The sequence below is a fragment of the Diadema antillarum genome, unplaced genomic scaffold (assembly GCF_040938485.1).
Source record: "Diadema antillarum isolate AM-2024a unplaced genomic scaffold, OU_Dant_1.0 seq00001539_RagTag, whole genome shotgun sequence".
NCBI classification, from domain to species: Eukaryota; Metazoa; Echinodermata; class Echinoidea; order Diadematoida; family Diadematidae; genus Diadema; species Diadema antillarum.
In genome coordinates, this window is record NW_027272270.1 from 568,777 (window position 1) to 587,389 (window position 18,613).

The 18,613-nt window shown below is 39.2% G+C and overlaps 1 protein-coding gene across 3 annotated transcripts; it reads left to right on the forward strand.

Moving 5' to 3' along the window:
- Window positions 1–809: 809 nt before the first annotated feature.
- On the forward strand, window positions 810–12,760 carry LOC139710522 (protein C19orf12 homolog). 3 transcript variants are annotated; one of them, XM_071622456.1, is made up of 4 exons: window positions 810–850; window positions 4,601–4,720; window positions 6,678–6,771; window positions 12,236–12,760. In XM_071622456.1, the coding sequence occupies exons 2-4, from the start codon at window positions 4,655–4,657 to the stop codon at window positions 12,520–12,522; spliced, it is 447 nt and encodes a 148-aa protein (XP_071478557.1). In that variant the 5' UTR covers window positions 810–850; window positions 4,601–4,654; the 3' UTR covers window positions 12,523–12,760. The 3 variants fall into 3 exon arrangements, with proteins under 3 accessions (XP_071478557.1, XP_071478559.1, XP_071478558.1); XM_071622458.1 differs by lacking the exon at window positions 12,236–12,760 and adding an exon at window positions 11,301–12,168; XM_071622457.1 differs by having other exon boundaries at window positions 815–850; window positions 4,597–4,720.
- The last annotated feature ends 5,853 nt before the right edge of the window (window positions 12,761–18,613 follow it).

Genomic DNA, 18,613 nt, shown 5'->3' on the forward strand with positions numbered 1-18,613 from the left:
AATTCTGTAATACTGTTTACATCACTGTTTGCTTTCAATATGAAATTAAGTATATCGACCAGCTATTATCATGTTGCCATCATTCTATGTTGAGCTTTGATCATGATTTGTTGACAATCACATAAATTTCTGCCATTGTCGATGACACTAGTGATATGAATTATTCATAAGATGAATGATTCAAATCTACCTTTGCTACTGTTTACATTTTGATGACACTGCATAGGACCACGGTCTGATGTAAAATAGACGGCAAAATTACAATTTTCGTCTTGGAAATCAGTGGTGTTCGTAGGGTTTGTACTTTATAAACCTAATCTATAATATTATCATGTCGTCAGAATAAACCAGTTCCCTGAGTTGAGCCGATTCGTGTCGAGCAAGTAGGAGCTCGTCTCGAATCTCCACAGATCCGAGATAGGCCTACTTTACGACAATCAGCGAGAGCTCGAGCGTCGACAATCCACCAAGGCACCAACCCGGAAGAGAATAAGATCACTTACGGAAATGACCCCTTGCTTCCAGCGCGTCTACCACGTCAACACAGCGCAGCAGAGCGCCAACGAGTTTCCATAGTTTACGACCCAGTCCAGTCGCGAGTCAGGTTATGTTGTAGATCTGCTAAATTTTCACGTAGGCCCTAGCCAGTAGCTTGCACTGCTGCTCGTCGTAGCATGCAGCAGGACGACTGAGAGATTGTTCGCGTGGCACCCAGATAAGACAACGTTGGACTAACTGTCAGAATCTACTGACATAGAAAAACTCTGTTTTTAGTCTCTTGTGGCTAGCTTCCGTGGATGGTTGTGGTAGTGACCACCTCTCTGAGCTGAGGTGACGTGTGTTCAGTGGTGTAAGTATAGAAAATGAATCAAATTTACTTTGATTTTGTTATTTTCCAATCATACCAACTCATCTGTTTTCATAAACAATGCCACCGCCTGTATTTAAATTAAAACTGTAGACAGTGTAGTGTACCAGTGACAGTGTATGTTGTAGTGTAGGTACAAAAGTAATGTAAATTACTCTGTAGTGTATCCATTGTTGCTGTTAACTTTTATTAGTTACAGTTATTAGTGTTATGAATTAAAATCACTGTGTTGATTTGCCACCTTGTCCAATTAATAAGTTGACACTATCATCATGATCATAATGACAGAAACTTCAGCCAACTAACAATATTTACTTAGCCTACCAACACATTTATTGAAGGCCCTACCTTGTCTTGGTGGGTCCTACCTAACGGTAGGTCGCTGTCGTACTCCTTGTCCTAGCCGAAGCCAGCTGTTATCAATGGCTCGGACTCGATATCGATCATCATGCAGCTTCCTTGCGCTGCAAGTGTCCGTCGTGTGCTTTGGCCTTTGTGGCATGAGCTGCCATTGGCATTGCATTGTCAGTGTAACTGCGACCAGCCCAAACACAAAGCGTTCCGCAGTAAACTGACTATACTATAGTCAGTTTAATCTTGGTATTAACTCAACATTTCTTTCCATTTTTCAAGACTTATGTTTCAGCCAAGTGGTAGACTTCCCAACTAGAGGTCAAGCAATTTTAGATGTTTTTCTCTCAAATCGTCCATCTCTGATCAGGAAATGCATTTCCCTGCCTGGCATCAGTGACCATGATATGGTCCTCACAGTCGCAGATATTAGAGCAAAGCTACAGAGACCAAGCAGAAGGAAAATATATCTCTGGAAAAAGGCAAATATGGTTGCCATTAGAGAAACAATGGGAAGCTTTGCAGATACATTCCTCGCTGAAACATCATTAGACACCCCTATCGAAAACCAGTGGATGGAGATCAAAAACAAGATCCTGTCTGTTCTTGAGAAAGATGTCCCATCCAAGATGACCTCATGCAGGTTTAGCCAACCTTGGATCACAGCAGAATTGAAACATCTCTCCAGGAAGAAGAAAAGGGCATTCTGGAGATCAAGTGCTGCTGGGAATAAGAATAACCCAGACTACACCACATACAAGGGACTAAAGAAAACCATGCAAACGGAATGCCGCAGAGCCCACCAGACATATATCTCGGATCTGATCTGTGGAGAACGTTCCAACGGAGGCAAGAGATTTTGGGCGTACATAAAGAACAAGCGATGTGACAACACTGGAGTATCTCCACTTCTGAAAGATGGTATCCTTCGCTGTGACAGCAAAACAAAGGCAGCTGTTTTAAATGATCAGTTCTCCTCTGTTTTTACAAAGGAAGACATGAGCAACATCCCTGACCTCGAAGCCAGCCCACACCCAATGATCTTCAATATTGACATCAGATCTGCAGGTGTTGAAAAACTGCTATCTAAGATCAACCCGCACAAAGCATCAGGACCTGACAACCTTCCTGGACGTATCCTAAAGGAGTGTTCGACAGAACTTGCACCTGTCCTTACACTACTATTCCAGTCTACTCTGCATCAGGGAGCGATTCCAGTGGACTGGAAATCTGCATTCATCACACCGATCTTTAAGAAAGGCAACCGCCATGAGGCATGCAATTATAGACCAATCTCTTTGACCTCACTTGTGTGCAAAACACTTGAGCACATAATATTCTCAGAGATTATCAACCACCTGGAATCTAACAATATCCTATCCAAGAAGCAGCATGGATTTCGAAAGCACCACTCATGCGAATCCCAGCTACTGTTGACCATCCATGACCTCGCCAAGGGACTTGACAATAAACAGCAGATAGATGCAGTGTTATTAGACTTCTCCAAGGCGTTTGACAAAGTACCACATGAAAGACTCCTGAGGAAATTAGCCTTGTATGGTATCCAGGGGAACCTTCTTCGTTGGATCAGAGCTTTCCTTCAAGATCGTAAACAACAGGTTGTGCTTGAAGGAACCAACTCATACCCAGCTACTGTCATCTCTGGTGTGCCCCAGGGGACAGTACTTGGCCCACTCCTCTTCTTGACCTACATAAACGATCTACCAAGTTTTGTCCAGTCTGAATTTCGAATGTTTGCAGATGATTGTCTCCTTTACCGACACATTAGCTCACAGACGGATGCAGACAGACTCCAAGAAGACCTTACCAACATCCAAGGGTGGGAAACCAAGTGGCAGATGTCCCTCAATCCATCCAAGTGTGAAGTCCTGAGAGTGACCAACAAGGTGAAAAATGTCATCCATTCTTGTTATTCTCTTCATGGAGTCAAGCTTCCAGTTGTGGACAATGCTAAGTACCTTGGAGTACATATCAACTCAAAGCTAAGCTGGAAGACACATATAGACAACACATGTAAAAAGGCCAACAGCACACGAGGATTCCTCCAGAGAAACCTACATGGCTGCCCCAAGAAAATAAAAGAACAAGCCTATGTGACATATGTCCGCCCTATCCTTGAATATGCATCAACAGCCTGGGATCCTCACTGCCAAGACCAAATCAGGAAGCTTGAAATGGTTCAAAGACGTGCCGCTAGGTTTACTCTGGGAGACTTTCACCCTCGACACAGTGTCAGTGAAATGCTACACTCCTTGAAATGGCAATCTCTTGCAGAAAGAAGGGCCCAGCTGAAAGTCATCATGCTGTTCCGCATCTTACATCAACTGATTGCTATTCCACCTGAACCACCCTACATCTACCCGGTAACACGATCATCTGGACGAAGACCTACTCAATATCGACAACAATTCTGCAGGACCTCTGGCTTTCAAAACTCCTTCTTCCCAAGTGTCATACTCTTCTGGAACCAGCTCCCGACCAGTGTGACAGCTGCTTCTTCCCTCGAACAGTTTAGGAGGCAGCTGGTCGGGGTGACACTGCGTCAAATCTAGTTGGAAGAGGAGCTAATTTTACTTGCACAAAGAGCACTTTTTACTTTTTATAGTGTATATTACATCTATTGTAACAACAAAAAAAAAAGCATCAAACAATGCAGCGTGGCACACTAGTTTCAGCACTGCACAAAGTACGAAAATACTCTTTCCAGAGGTCAGTACTTCACCCGGAAGAAGAAGAAGAAGGACCTACTACTCATCAACCACTTTTTGATGAAATACAGTATCGTAGAAAATATCCCTCAGTTTCACCCTTATTTCATTCCACTAGAGGCAGAAAATAGTGCAGATTCATATCCCAGGCTCAGATTGGTTCTACCGTATGCGCGGAGTTATTGGTTCAAAAACAAGTGACATTTTTTACTTATAATTGCACTGTCGCAAGCTCATCATTTTAACCGACTGCCTGTTTTCCCACTGAAGAGCACATAAATCCAGTGAATAAAGTCGGCAATAATTACGTGTATTACTAAATGAGGATTTTCTTCAATTCTTTTCCCGTCCTGTTTCCTGAGGTTATTTACCTGTATCCCCTAATTTTTCCTGATCTGTATTCGTGTTCGAATGTTCCAGCATACTGCGCCCCGTCCCACGCATACTTTTTATATGCAAGAAAGCCATTGCGCGAGGGTGGTCGACGCAGCGAGTTGTCTAGGTTCTAATTGAAATTAATTTTCATTTTAATGTACTGTGTTTCCTTCTATTGACTGGAACTTTTGGGGATTAAATTTTCTGTAGACTAGCTGTTGAATTATGCAAACAATTTCATTGTTTCCCTCTTCTTGATCACTTGACACAAAGACAGGGGGACAGCTTCTTCTTTCACGTGTCAGCAAGCAGGACAGCCCATCGTCTCACAATGCCGATTTCAGCGGAAGAATTGGTCAGATTGCTGGCCTTGCTCTCGGAGGAAGAGAGTATGAAGGTAAAGCCACCCCACCCTCCCCACCCAAAAAGAAAAAAGAAAAAAAAGAGTTCACTTGGATGAATTCAGCAGGACTGTCATAATCTACATTACCAAAACAGAGATCTGAGAAAAAATGATGACTCAAACTACTAGGTTATAAAGTTTGTAAACTAGTTTTGGTAAACATTCATATTCTTCTAACCCATCTTGCATTGGAATATATTTGGATGTGACTAGTTAACTACTCTATTCGATTTAGGAAAAAATAGAATCACGCTAAATTGGATGTGCTATGGCATACAGTAGTTGGGTGTTTTATAGTCACTGAATTTACACTCATGAATATTTGTAAGCTACACTGTACATTCAAGTTGCATAGATTCTATGAGCCATTTCAATTTGCTTCTTATCATATTACAATGTACTTGCCTTTGCTGTAAGTGTATCCACTGACTTACGAAAAATGTAGAAATGGTCAATGAACGTGCATACGCTGCCCTCCTATGTGACCTAATCAATTTGTGATTGCTAAGAATCAACTTTGGTTTATGTGATGTCTGCTGGTATTTGATCGTTTAATCTATAAACCTGAGCACCACAATCTGTTAGAGCGATTTTCCCAACATGTGATATGTTTGTCAGAACAGTAGTGATAATAACAGCCATGGTTGGTTTTGCAGATGGTTGTAGAACTGTTGTCTGATTCAAGCTATTATGCAGATTCTGTGAACTATTTCCTGTGGTTCTTTCCCTTTGGCGTCATTTTAAGTGATTCTGCAAATCATGAAACTGGCATGACTTCATTGAGTTTCTTGTTTACAATTATATACCTGTAAAGAAATCAGAAAGAATTGATGGGTACAGTGCTTTTGTTGCATCAAATTGACATGGAAAGAGTAAATGTGTAATGATTGGGGTTATATTACACATCATCCCAAATTATAATTTGTTCATATTTCTTTGCAAATTTACAACCGGGGGAGGGGGGGGGGGGAGGAGGAGGCTGCAAGGTGGAGACATAATCGCATTGTCTCGTAGTAACTTATAAATGAGATGACTACCAATAATTTGATGTACAAAACATTTAACCCGTTGAGGACAAGCTGATTTTGCTACAACATGCATTTCCCATTGACACTTGCCAGAGTATACTCGGGACTCATCCTCAACGGGTTGAGGTCTGATGTTGAACCAACGTCCATTGTGTTGACAGGGACTTACTCTATCTTATTTGTTCAAAGTAACATGAACTCAAAGGGACACTTATAGTATAAATACATACGGGGTATCCTATTTCATACCCAACATACCTTTTAAAGAGTACCCAGTACTGAAGCAAGCGGATGAGTGCAAATTGCAGTAAACTTGAATGACATAAAGACAAAATGTGTACAAAAATTGAATGCAATTTCATAATCAAAACTGATTTCCACTTCATATGGATGCCTGAAAAATTACCCATTCTTTGGACAGATACATTTGTGTGTATTGTTCCAACAATTTAGCAATTCTGACAAGTCTGTACTTTCAAACAAGAAGAATATGAATAGAGAAAGATAAAATACCCAAGTTCAGATATGTTACCTATACAGGGAATAATTTTCCTGGTATTGCATCCCAATTTGCTACACATTTTTACACAAATGCTACACAAACTAGCATTTGTGTAGCAGTTTTCTTCCATAGTAGTCTACACGATATCATTTGAAATATTGTTCATCAGTTGAAATCGCTAATCAAATTTGAGTTTGTAAATTTTTGCAAGGAACTGATAAAGGGCAACTTTCAAAGCTTTGCAGTAAAGGAGTCACATGCTGACGGTTTAGTTTCTAGTTCCTTTGCAACTGAAAAGAGAGGGAAAAACATGTTTGATTCCAGCCTTTCATGTGACTGATTTACTTCATGGTAGAGTGTTTCCTAACAAAGGATTTCTCAGACCATCTGCATTCATGCCAGGGAACTCTTAATTTTACAGGTGACCGTCAAGGAGACACTTAAGGGTGGAGCCATGGCAGGAGCGGGTGCTGTGATTGGTGGAATGTGTGGGGGTCCTGTTGGCATAGCTGTTGGTGAGTTACTGGCCACACCCACTGATAAGCAAGCCTTGTGCACAAAGGCCCAAATTCACAAAGGTGGTTTAGATTTAGACCATGGTTTGAACTTGTACCATGGTCTAAAATAAGCATGAAATAGGCCTACCTTTTACATGCGTGTATTAATCCACGTTTGTTTACGTACATGTATGCTATCTGTCTGTCGTTTTTTATGTAGAAAATAAATTTGCATAAACCATGGTCTAAATCAAAACAGCCTTCATGAATTTGGGCCAAAAAGATTCTCTGAACAATAATGCTTAAATGACAAGTTGTCTTTGTTTTCCCTTTCCTGTCATTTTTTCCCACCAGTATTTAAGATGGACCGTTCTGTCACTGAAATAAAGAAAATCAAGTGAAACGCTGTATATGACCTAATCTGGAAAGATGCAAGCTCTAATAATGTGATAAAGTATGGTAGTGAAAACTTGTACACAATGTAAATAGCAAGTAAAAATAATATGAGGTCAGAGCCCTTTACGATATGCCAATGCTTCCACAGCAATGCTATATAATGCATTCATATGAAGAGTTGTACTTTTTTCTTCAGTTTTTCAAATTTCATGTTGTTGTTTTTTATTGATCGTCGCTCAATGCCTGAAATTTCATACAGTGGCAATAGCATTTTAAACTCAGAGCTATGTTTCAACCTAGTAATTTTTAGATTAATAGTCGTGTTGGGTACAAGAAGAAAAAAAAAATGTACAATCTTCAGCAGTATATTTATGTACTGAAGTATCTTTAGGGGATGAAGAAGTAACTGTACAACTGTTCTCAGATAATTATCAGTTAGGCCTTGGCTATTATTTTTATAATTATTGCTAATTATGGCCACTCACATTTAAGCAACCGAGAAGATTAACCGTGGTTACTGGGGGTAACAGTGAATACATTTCCTAGTCCCAATTAGATGTTGGAGTTTTTGGACACCGAGTTTCCACTCTAGTAAACAGCATTTGAACTTCAGAAGTTTTATTCATTGTATCATCTTTCTAGGTGTATATGTTGTTTTTTTACAGTTTTTCTGCTGTTGTGGAAAATGCCTGGCTTTGTGATTTGGACAGTGCATGTGTGTTTTATTATTTGTTTATTTTTCCCCACTTCCTTGAGATACTGTATGTTCTTATTTCCAATGTTTCAGTGAGAATGCCTGTCTGGATGTCTCATGGTCCAATGGTTATTCAGTGCCATATTTGTACCCTCTGGCTTTGTTCAGTTTCAGTTTTCAGCTCAAGTGCAGCATTTTGTCTGGGACCATCTGTCTATAGAAGTGTTTTTATGTTTGCTCAATGCTGTGTCTTTCAACCCCTCCTTCCCCCCCCCCCCCCCCCCCCCCTTGTGCCTTTCATAGTCCATTCACAACTGTGTATACATTTTATCTTGAACATTTTGTCTTGCCATTTATTTTTTTTAAATTTGGGGTGGGGGGTTGGAGTTTGCAGCAAAAACAGCAGATATCTTACCAAATATCATTCAAACATCAGTGAAACGTGCAATGTTTGTTCATGTGTAAACTTGTTTTCATGTTAGTTTGTCTGCAGTGTGTGTGTGTGTGTGTGCATACCTGTTGATTCTATAGCTCTCCATGTCAAGTTTAAGGCAGCAAGAAACCATTATATTTCCAAGTTTCCTTTGTGTTTTCATTTTCTTGGTGATGTGCTGTTGTATTTAATTGAAATGTCTGTCGTCAAGGGTTTGAACTAAAGTGAGAAGAACGCACTCACAAAAGACGAACAGGGTGATTGCAACCAAAGTGTAGTAGCTGGATGTATTACATACACTTGTAAGTGACACATGAGTGTTCATTCAAACATTTATATGTACACCTAATCACGTTTCCGCAATAATAGCCTTCCATGAGTCTCTTGACGGTGAAGCATTTATTCAGGGCAGTTGCAGATTAATTTGCTATCATACCGGCCCATTAGATGCAGTTTAGATGGAAACAGTAATACAGTGCACTCATACAGCATATAATTGTACTGTGTGAAAGTAACTACTTTGTACCGGTACTAATGTAAAAGTGGATATTTTCGCATTACTAATTTTTCGCGCTCGGCTGGTTAAGAAGAGTTTCACATTTTTTTAATTCCACAGAATCAAGACATTAACTACTGGAACATCATGTCAAGCATAAATATTTGGGTACTTTTAATTTTTGCGCTAGCTTCTGGTTGCACGAAGTGTGTGAAAATTTCAACACCACAAAAATTTCAACTTTTGCAGAACTGTATGTGAGGCACTTTACGAAAGTAAGGAGACCAAGAGAAAGGAAAATATCGGGCTACACACCAGTACAAAGGTGGATTGAACTTCTGTACTGAGTGTCTTTACAAGAAATAGACATTAAAAGGACTGTGTCCAGATTATATTGAAAAGATCCCCAATCTTCTTTTGAACGAACTTGAACCGATAACTGGTACCATTCATACAATAATACGTGTTGGTTTCCACAGCTGAGAAAGCTTGGACCCCAAAAGACAACTTTGTTCTCTGAACCATGAGTACAGATCTTACTCACTTTAACAGATATTACAGAAATTACTGGAAATAAGATTTTCATTCAAAGAGGATCCAGACTGTGTGATGTCTTCAAATTTCTTTCTAGAACCATAGTGTTTGTAGCTTGTTGAGGTTTCAGTTCCATGTCATTTGCTTATGATGCCATTTATGCTCCCATGAAACATAACTGCGCTCTAAGCTAAACATGAATTCTACCCACAACCATAACCCTATCTCTAACCCTAATCCTTGCTTCAAACTAAACCTAAAACCCCATCACAACCCTTTCCTTAATTCCTTGGAGATAAAATACCAGAGCAATTGCCGCAGGAGCAAGTGTTGTGTCGTCACCATGGTTTTCTACATGTCATGTGTTTCTTTTGTTGGCTGATATCACATTTGCCATATGAAGTTCGAATAGGCTGTGCATCGATAGAGTGTAACAGTTCAGCTATATTTGAACAGCCTGTCATGGCAGATCGCTATGAAAATCTCATACAAAAAAATTCTGCAGTGATTTCTGTGTATTTTCTAGCCTGAGTTGGTATGAGTTTAGGGGAATCCATTCCAAACACCCATTGCATCTACTGTGATATAGACCTTAGACCCCGATGGAAAACGTTGGACACCATGTGGTGAAACATCTTGTCCGTCTTTAGTCATTTGTTCTCACCTCGTCGTTATGCAAGTGTAACTTCTTGAAAGCAGCCTCTTGTTTTGCTTGCCAAGTGTCTCCTTTGTCAACTCTGTATGTGCAGCACCGTGATTACGACTGGAGACAGCAGTGTGCAACCTGAGAACTGTGACATTCACACTGTACCAGTACCAATAGTTGATCCACAGTACTTTACAAAGTTCGTGGTTGTTTTGTTTGTTTGTGGTTTTATTTTGTTCTTATTTTTGTTTTGATACAGCATGGACATCTTTTACAGAGAAGATGGAGTGTTGCTTCTGCCTGAAGAGATTGAAACAAACCTTTAACCCTGCATGTATTTGCATGAATGTTTTTGCTTGTTGTGATAATATATGTTGCCTTCAACTATTGTAAATGAATGCTGTTCCCCCACCCCTCCCCTCCTTGCTTTTGTGTTAAAGCATGAAATCATGATCTCTATTATTGTCTCAGGTTTAGCCAGATTAGTTGGCTGTTGATGGATATTGCCTCTCTTTGCATGCTCCTCTCTTAATGTGATTGTGTCATATTTATCATGGTATTTCATTTATTTATTTTTTATTTTGTGTGAAGGTTTTTTTTTTCTCTGTTTTACTAATTCCTTTATCGCGAGTCACTGCACAACTTTAAATCGCCATTAACAGAGTATGAGAAGAGTTTGACACTGATGTTGATTGGTACATGTATACTAAATACTTACAGAGGTCATCCGTGGTAACTGTTAGGACACATGAGCTCTGATGTATTTGAAGCTGTCATGCCAATCTTGCAATCTTCTTCTTCTTCTTCTTCTTTTTTTAACTGCCGATATCTTAAAGCAAAGTTAATGAAGTGAATTGAGGCAAAACAAAGTTTTCCTTACATCTACATTCACTAGAGACATGGATAACTACCAATGATTTGAGTAGGATTTCTCCGTATAATTCTTTTAATTTTCATTCAGATTTAGAGCCTTGAATGTAATTATGCCTTTTCTATGGAAACAAGCAAAATAAAACTAACTTAATGATGAATTGTAAATACAGTGGCCCACAAACGAAAGCAGACCTGTTTGAATATCAACATTTTCGTATGGAATGGAAGCCTGTTGGCTGTCAAACTAAATGCACTGTTCCTTGTAGAATGTTGACATTGCTTGTGATATGCACTCAACATCTCTGTGCACACACTTTGCTGTGAAGTTCTTGTGCAGCGAATGACTTCATATTACTACTTGCATGTCGCATTGTGTTTGAATTGCATGCATCCTCCAGCTCAGAATAACCCCTTCCCCCGTTTCACTGTCTGTCTCACTAATCCCTTCAAAAACCTGTGTGTCCCTCTCTCTCAGGTGGTGCGGTAGGGGGCGCAGTTGGGGCGTGGATGACCAAGGGCAAATTCAGATCCGTGCCCGAGATCCTGCTGGCGATGAACCACGAGCAGCGGGAGGCCCTCCAGAACTACTTCCGCTCGGTTTTCTCGGATGTGGAAGCGGGGGACTTTGACAAGCTGAGCAGGCTTGTGGCGGAGAACTCATCCATCAGGCAGATGGCTCTCAATGGTCTGCGCGGATTCATCAATGACCAGTTGAAGATGCAGGTCTTGGATTGAGCATCAGCCCCAGTGAATCCTGTCTTGTTAAGACTAACTGACACGCTAAAATCACTGATTATTCCTTAATATGTCGGGAAATACTGATCATGACCATGGTGACACGTATCTTTGCATCATCACATCCTACTGGTACAGTGCAAGCCAACGCGGAGACAGCGTACCGGCTTTGCACTCTTTTAAGGCTGAATCAACTCTTCATGGTGACATTTAATGTGTACTTCAGAGCAGGAGCAGTTGCAATATCGTGGTCTGCGGCCAGTTTTTCAGTCTCCTCTGCTGTGTCTATTCTGTGGCCAAAGGTGTTCTTGCACTCTCTTCTTCTGCATCCACTCTTGTGACAGTCAGTAACCACTGAATTTGGATGAATTTGGAATGGATGTCATCGGACCCAGTGCTGCATTACCCAACCTGTCTGACTTCACTTACCTTTATGTGGTTCATATCTTTTCAATATTGGTTATCTGCAAAGATTTTTATTTTTCTCAGTTTTTTTTTTTTAAATTCAAGAGATGACATTCTTCTCCCCCACACTTTCCTCTTCTCAAACAGGCACACACACACACACACACATGCTTAAAAGAGGTCGCAATGTTGTGACTGACAGCCCAACAGAGATAAGTATCATTGACATCTCCATCTTGTCCGACCCCGCTTTTCTCTAAAATCCTCTAGGGGGCGCCCTGGGCGGTGCATACGCGAGGTGGAAGTATAGGGGAAAGCACGACATGGTGGCAGACCTCCTCCGCAATCTGGACGAGAAGCAGCGCGAAGAGCTGCGGGAACAGTTTGCCGACATCGTCACGGACTACCCCGAGGACGACGGCATGACGATGACGCGGAGGTTGGGCGAGGACGGCGAGCTCAGGGAGCGGATGAGGCTAAAGCTGAAGTCCTTCGTCACGGACACACTCAAGAGGCAGCTCATAGAGGAGTATAAGCAGAGGGGAAAAGCCGACTAGTGGTTGGAAGGTAGAGATCTAGAATGTAGGGCTGTAGGACCAACGAATAGATTTTTATGTCCTATGTCTTTTTCTTGTAGTGACAGCCATCAATCAAATACTAACAGACATTTTCTGTTGGTATTTGTTAGCCATTTTGATAATTTTTTTCACACATCACAGGGGAAACAGAGAAGTCTCATATATTGCCAGGCACTAAAAAAAATCCAGTAAGTTAGCGATTTGAAAGTGTTCTTCACTTTGCCAAAAGGTCAAAGGTCAAAAGGTCAAGTGAAAGTGCTGAATTGCACTTTTCCTCCATATCTCAAAAGTAACTCAAGGTATCATCATGAAACTTACATATTTATGCATGTTCTTTATGACTGAAGGGCAGACTTTATGCTCTGAAATGAGTGACAACTTGGTTAGTAGGACAGAACCGGTCAAAGCATTTTTTTATGCCTCCGCCAACGAAGTGGCTGGAGGCATTATGTTTTCGGGTCGTCCGTCCGTCCGTCCGTACGTCCGTCCCGTTTTGTTTTTGTCGATATCTCAAGAACCGTGTGGTGGTTTTACATCAAACTTGGTATGAGGGAATATCCTGGGGGGATAATACTTTGTTTGAATTTAAGGGTCATGGGGTCAAAGGTCAAAGGTCACAGGTTATTTTGTGAAAAAAAAAAGGTTGAAAATTCATGTTTTTCTCCATATCTCGCAAATGGTTCAAGGTATCTTCATGGAACTTAGTATATATGCTTGTTCCAATGGGCAGTGATTATCTAGGGAAGTTGGGGGTCATGGTTCACAGGTCAGGGGGTCAAAGGTCAAGGTCAACTCATCAAAATATCACTACTTTCCTTATATTTATGCAATGCCTGAAGGTTTTTGTGTTTTTTTTTAACTTGATGTATGCATGTATTACCAAATATATATTCTGTGGGAAGTTTCTTGCCAAAAGGTCAAAGGTCAAAAGGTCAAGTGAAAGTGCTGAATTGCACTTTTCCTCCATATCTCAAAAGTAACTCAAGGTATCATCATGAAACTTACATATTTATGCATGTTCAACCTAACAGTGATTCTCTTTGGAACTGTGAGGTCAAAGGTCAAAGGCCAGGTTTAGATAATGCTATTTTCCCATTTGATACTGAAATTATACTTTTTTTCAATACCTTGAAAATTACTCAATGCATAAACTTATAAAAGGGTCAAAAGTCAAGTAAAAATCATCAGTTCCCCAAATACCTGCACTCTGACATTTTAATCATTCATCCAATTGAACCTAGTTCTAGGAAAGTGAACATTCAGCACATTTGTGGCAAACCTGTCATTTTAATATTTTGCCAATTGTGTGAAACTGTCATCACACATTGTCAAGACATTGTACTATAGACCTGTTAGGAGAACCATGCATTATGGCGGAGGCATATCAGTCGCCGTAGCGATATATCTAGTTTTTTAAAGTTTCGACTCCTGTTGAAGCTGTTGATGTGGAAGAGAGAGAAAGGCGGTCTCAATGTTTTTGACCAGTCCAGGGTAATACCAGAATCAGTTATCTACAGGTGTTAATATGATGCACTGGAAGAAAGGATGGGATCAAAATTTATATAGCAATTATTATGAAAGGTTAGATTAATCTGAAATGTGAAATGCTTTGTCATAACATCCTGTTCTTTCATTCTGCCAGAGTGTGAGGTCTATCTCTTGAGTCAGGCAAACTTACTTACTGTACGGTGTCCAATACCTTGAATTTAAGGCAAGCATGTTCACCATGTTGGCCATTTTCTACGCACATCCGTCTCTCGAAAGCAGGGCCAGATGGCATTTTCGAGTAAGGGTAGACGCCGTTCTACGCAAAGAATTAGGTCACACCATACCTGAGGAGCAGATACTCATAGTCATTGTCATCATTAGACTCTGAGAAGAGAACTGTCATCATTATAGGACATATGAAACTGAATCACCGAACCATAGGGAATTGTGCTCTAAAGATGCAGTGTTTCACAGGGTCAAAAACATATTTAGTTAAAGAATGTCTACCCACACTTGTACTTTTTATTTTAAGTAGGGAAGAAGAGATCAATGCATACAAGCCCCGAAAATAGGCCCTTCGCAAAACTGACAAGTCTATTATACTTTCTTCCACTTCCACTCCTTCTGTTTTTGGTCAGTAATTGGCTGAAAATTGAAGTTTTGTCATATCATGTGCTACGTCTTTCCCCCACTTCTTTGTTTGTTGATAAATTGCCATATTTCAATCAACTCAGCTTGATTTATCTGATAAGGAAAGGAAACTAAACTGCCAGCATTCTTGTTACAATGGATGTATTTGTTATTACAAAAATTGCTTGTTTTCAAAAACTTTAAGTTTAAATGTACATGTAATGTACTATTTTATTGATTTTTTTTTTATTTATTATTATTATTTTTTTTTTTTTTGGTAATGTGTCTAATCAGAATTATCCACATCATTGGACTTCAATTTACAGAAAAAATTTCATACAGCAAGGTTTCATCATGTATTACATATTTTTGGAATATAGATGGATGATTATGCGCATAACGCATTGGAAGAGTACAACTTGTAGTAATACAGGCCAACCCTGTTATAACAAACAAGGGTATGATATGATTTTGGTAGAACAAGAGGATTTGTCCATGTAAATGCCATTATTTCCTCATTTGCAAAGTCCATTTTTTTTTTAATGAGAATTCATTATCACAAGTAAATTCTTGCAGCCCCCACTGTGTCGCTATAACTAGCTTCACCTGTACATCAAACTGCCAAACACTGCCTATGACGAAATGACATTCAGTCTTAAGTTTTCTATTGGTCCTTATCTGAGGGCCTAAGTTTTGTTTGAAAAAATGTGAAGCTAAGTACAATGTTTTCTTAAATGTTTAAAGATTTGTGTCATCCAAAACTTGGAAACGAAAGTGAATTGCATTGGTCATGTTGAACATGAGTGTGATTAACTTACAGTTTTATTGCTCTAGCACCAGTCTCCATGGTCACAAATAGCTAAATTCTTTGTCCATGTACACTTGCCCTTTCACATATTCATGAATTCAGGATATCTCATGTATAAAACTTGGCGTGTAGAACACTCAGAATATAATGCATACAGACCTCTAGTGCCATTTTTTTTAAACACAAGAGTTATGGATGTGAATACAATGTATTTCTCTCTCCCCACTCTGGTAGATATTTAGTACGTGTAGTTTGTGCCATGTTTACATATATATAGGTTTCAGGTTTCCTTTCTATTTCTCTCTTATTTTACTTTGCCTCTCTTAGTAGTACAAGAGGATTTCAATATCTCTGTGACATTTTATTAATTGCTTGCCAGTATTTAACCTGTGTGTTTCATGTGTGTATGTGTGTGTGCTTAAGAGGTGTATTGCTAAAAACTGGAACAAGGATAGGAGTGGAAACAGATCTAAGAAAAAACAGAAAAACTAGTGGAACGATTATAAGAGTGTAAACACCAATCCTTTGAAACCAATACAGAGCATAGTTAGTTTGTTTGTATGAGTCCTACACTGTAAGTGATTTATCAAAAAATAAGAATTAGAATTGTTTGTCAGCATTGCATTCATATTGTACCACATGGCAGGATCAGGTTCCAGCGTTTTTGGTAAGGGTTTGCTTTTACTGTAGCAGTTTTGCAAGGTGGTCTTGTGTATGTATCGTTCGTAAAGGCGGTATCGGTGCACACTTTCTTTATTTGGCTGATGCTTCAAGAACCAAATACAAGAACAAAAGGGTTTATTTGTATCTATTGCCATTTGTAGATAAGTATATTTTCTCTGCTGAAAACTTCGTGACAGACATAACAAAAGTATTTGTCTGTTAAAGACTGTGAAGAAATAATGCAATTTAGTTTTGAGGCTACCATATACAAGTATATACATGTGTATGTAGAACACAGTTCTAGAATACATTTAGGTAAAAAGATTAGAGAAAGAGAATGGTCTCTTTGAAATGTATCATAGCAAAGAAAAGGATAGTGAAATTTGATAATATTTCATGACATGTGTACGACTTTGAGTACTGTAAGAAGTAGAATGTACTTAATGCTTATTGATCTCCAAAGATGGCTTGTCTAATATTTAACACACCATTTCCATCGGGTACGTAATGATTTTCCAACATTTGCCCAAGGATTTTCCTCTTTATATTCCATATGCTTCTATGAAACGAGAAACAAGTTCCTTTCATACGCCACATTTTTTCCTTAGACTACCACAAGTGCCTGTAATAAAATTGAACAGATATATGAAAATACCTGCGTTTATTTTGTATGAAGAGGAGGACATTTTTGGCATACTTAGAAATTACTCGCATGATTTTGATGAAGGCAATACATGGTGATCAAATAATGTAAACTGCTAAGTAGGTTTCTTCTGAAGGTTATGGGTAAGTTGCTCTAGAACTGCAATAATAGTATTTCTAGTGAAATTTCAAAAAGGAAACAGCTCGTTATTAACTTACTATCATTGAAACAAACTTGTGCATTTCAGACACATTGTTTGTTACATGATTTTTAACATTTTTTTTTCCCCCAGTGCTCTTTTTCATGTGACCTGGTACAGCAGTGACAGATTGTAGTTGTGAAATCACATTATTGGTGTATGTGATATTAAATGCACATACCAATGAAAAGAAGATAACTTTTATGGTACGATTTTGTTTGTGAAACTGTCAATATTGATGCCTTGTTTGTGGAGATATTTGTGTAACACAAATGTCATCATGCATTTGAATTTTGAATTGCAGTTGTGACACAATATGATTTCGAATGATTATTGGAGTCTCTTGCACAGGATGTTCCATTGATGTAAGCAACTGACATCATGATTTGAGCTACTGTAGTATAATTCTGTTGTGTAGTGCCATTGGCATATATCAAATGTCAGAATTATCTTATTTGGACTGATAATGACTAACGTAATGTAATAATTGCCCATATGCAGAAAAGCCTTGTATCAAATAAGCTGTCCTAGTTAATTAGTTACGCACTCAGTGTCTGTTAGAGGTTCCGTGTCATTGCTCTTGTGACAATTGCTCCCATGAAATATGTAGACATGAAGCCAAACATTAATTCTACCCTCAAACATAACCCTACCCCAAATCCTAATCCTCACATCAAACCGGGACTAAAACCCTATCACAACCCTTATCCTAAACTTAAGTCCTTTGAGAAAATAAGACTGAAGCAATCGTCGCAGGAGAAAATGTCATGCCTCCCTGATAGATACACAGAATCTATTGTGTTGGGTTTAATATGTGCTCCATATAGTTTGTTTGTCTAGCCAGTGGAAGAGGAGCCTAAAATAAAGCATTGTACAAAAAGGAAGGACAACTCTGGTGGTGTTATGATTATTAGTTTTGTATCTTCATTGTCAAGTACAAGATAATGTAGTGTAAAGTACCATCAAAACTGGAACGTGATGCATCTATTCAAGATTGTGAGAGATGTATAGTGTACATGTACATGATAATTATGATGACAATTCACAGCATTTGTATGGCGTAGTATGCATGTTTTTATCTGATTTAAAAAAAAAAATCAAAGGCACAGACTCCGAGTTAGTAAGTGAATGTCTGCTGAAAAATGTGAGCCTTGAGTGAAGCTCTGAAGTGCTTCAAAGTGTCAATTTCATAGAGAAATGACAAGAGGGAGTTCTGTAGGTGAGGAGTGATAGAGGAAAATGCCTGGTCTTCATATCACTCAACACACCAGGGCCCTGTTTTATCAAAAGATATACAGTGGACTCCCATTATAACAGAGTCCTCGGGACAGGCAGTTTTCTTTCATTTTATCAAAATTTTGTTATAACCGAACAAATGAACAATAATAAACATGGCGCAGATATTCTTGCGGCCTGAATTTTTTCTTCGTTGTAACCGGAATTTTGTTTTAACCGTGTTCGTTATGACAGGAGTGCACTGTAATTAGATTTCCTTACCACACAGGCTGCCATAGACTTACTACAATAGAAATCAACTACATGGTGTATATAATCAATTATAACTCTTCATAAAACAGGGCCCTGGAGAGTAAGACCACATGAACAAATGTAGACATTTCTCTTACACTCTCACTACTAC

Excerpts from the sequence above, each read along its gene's own strand:
- LOC139710522 (XM_071622456.1), top strand. The coding sequence starts at position 4,655 with ATGCCGATTTCAGCGGAAGAATTGGTCAGATTGCTGGCCTTGCTCTCG. Across the intron at positions 4,721-6,677 it reads CGGAGGAAGAGAGTATGAAG|GTGACCGTCAAGGAGACACT; the intron begins GTAAAGCCACCC and ends TTAATTTTACAG. Across the intron at positions 6,772-12,235 it reads TCCTGTTGGCATAGCTGTTG|GGGGCGCCCTGGGCGGTGCA; the intron begins GTGAGTTACTGG and ends AAAATCCTCTAG.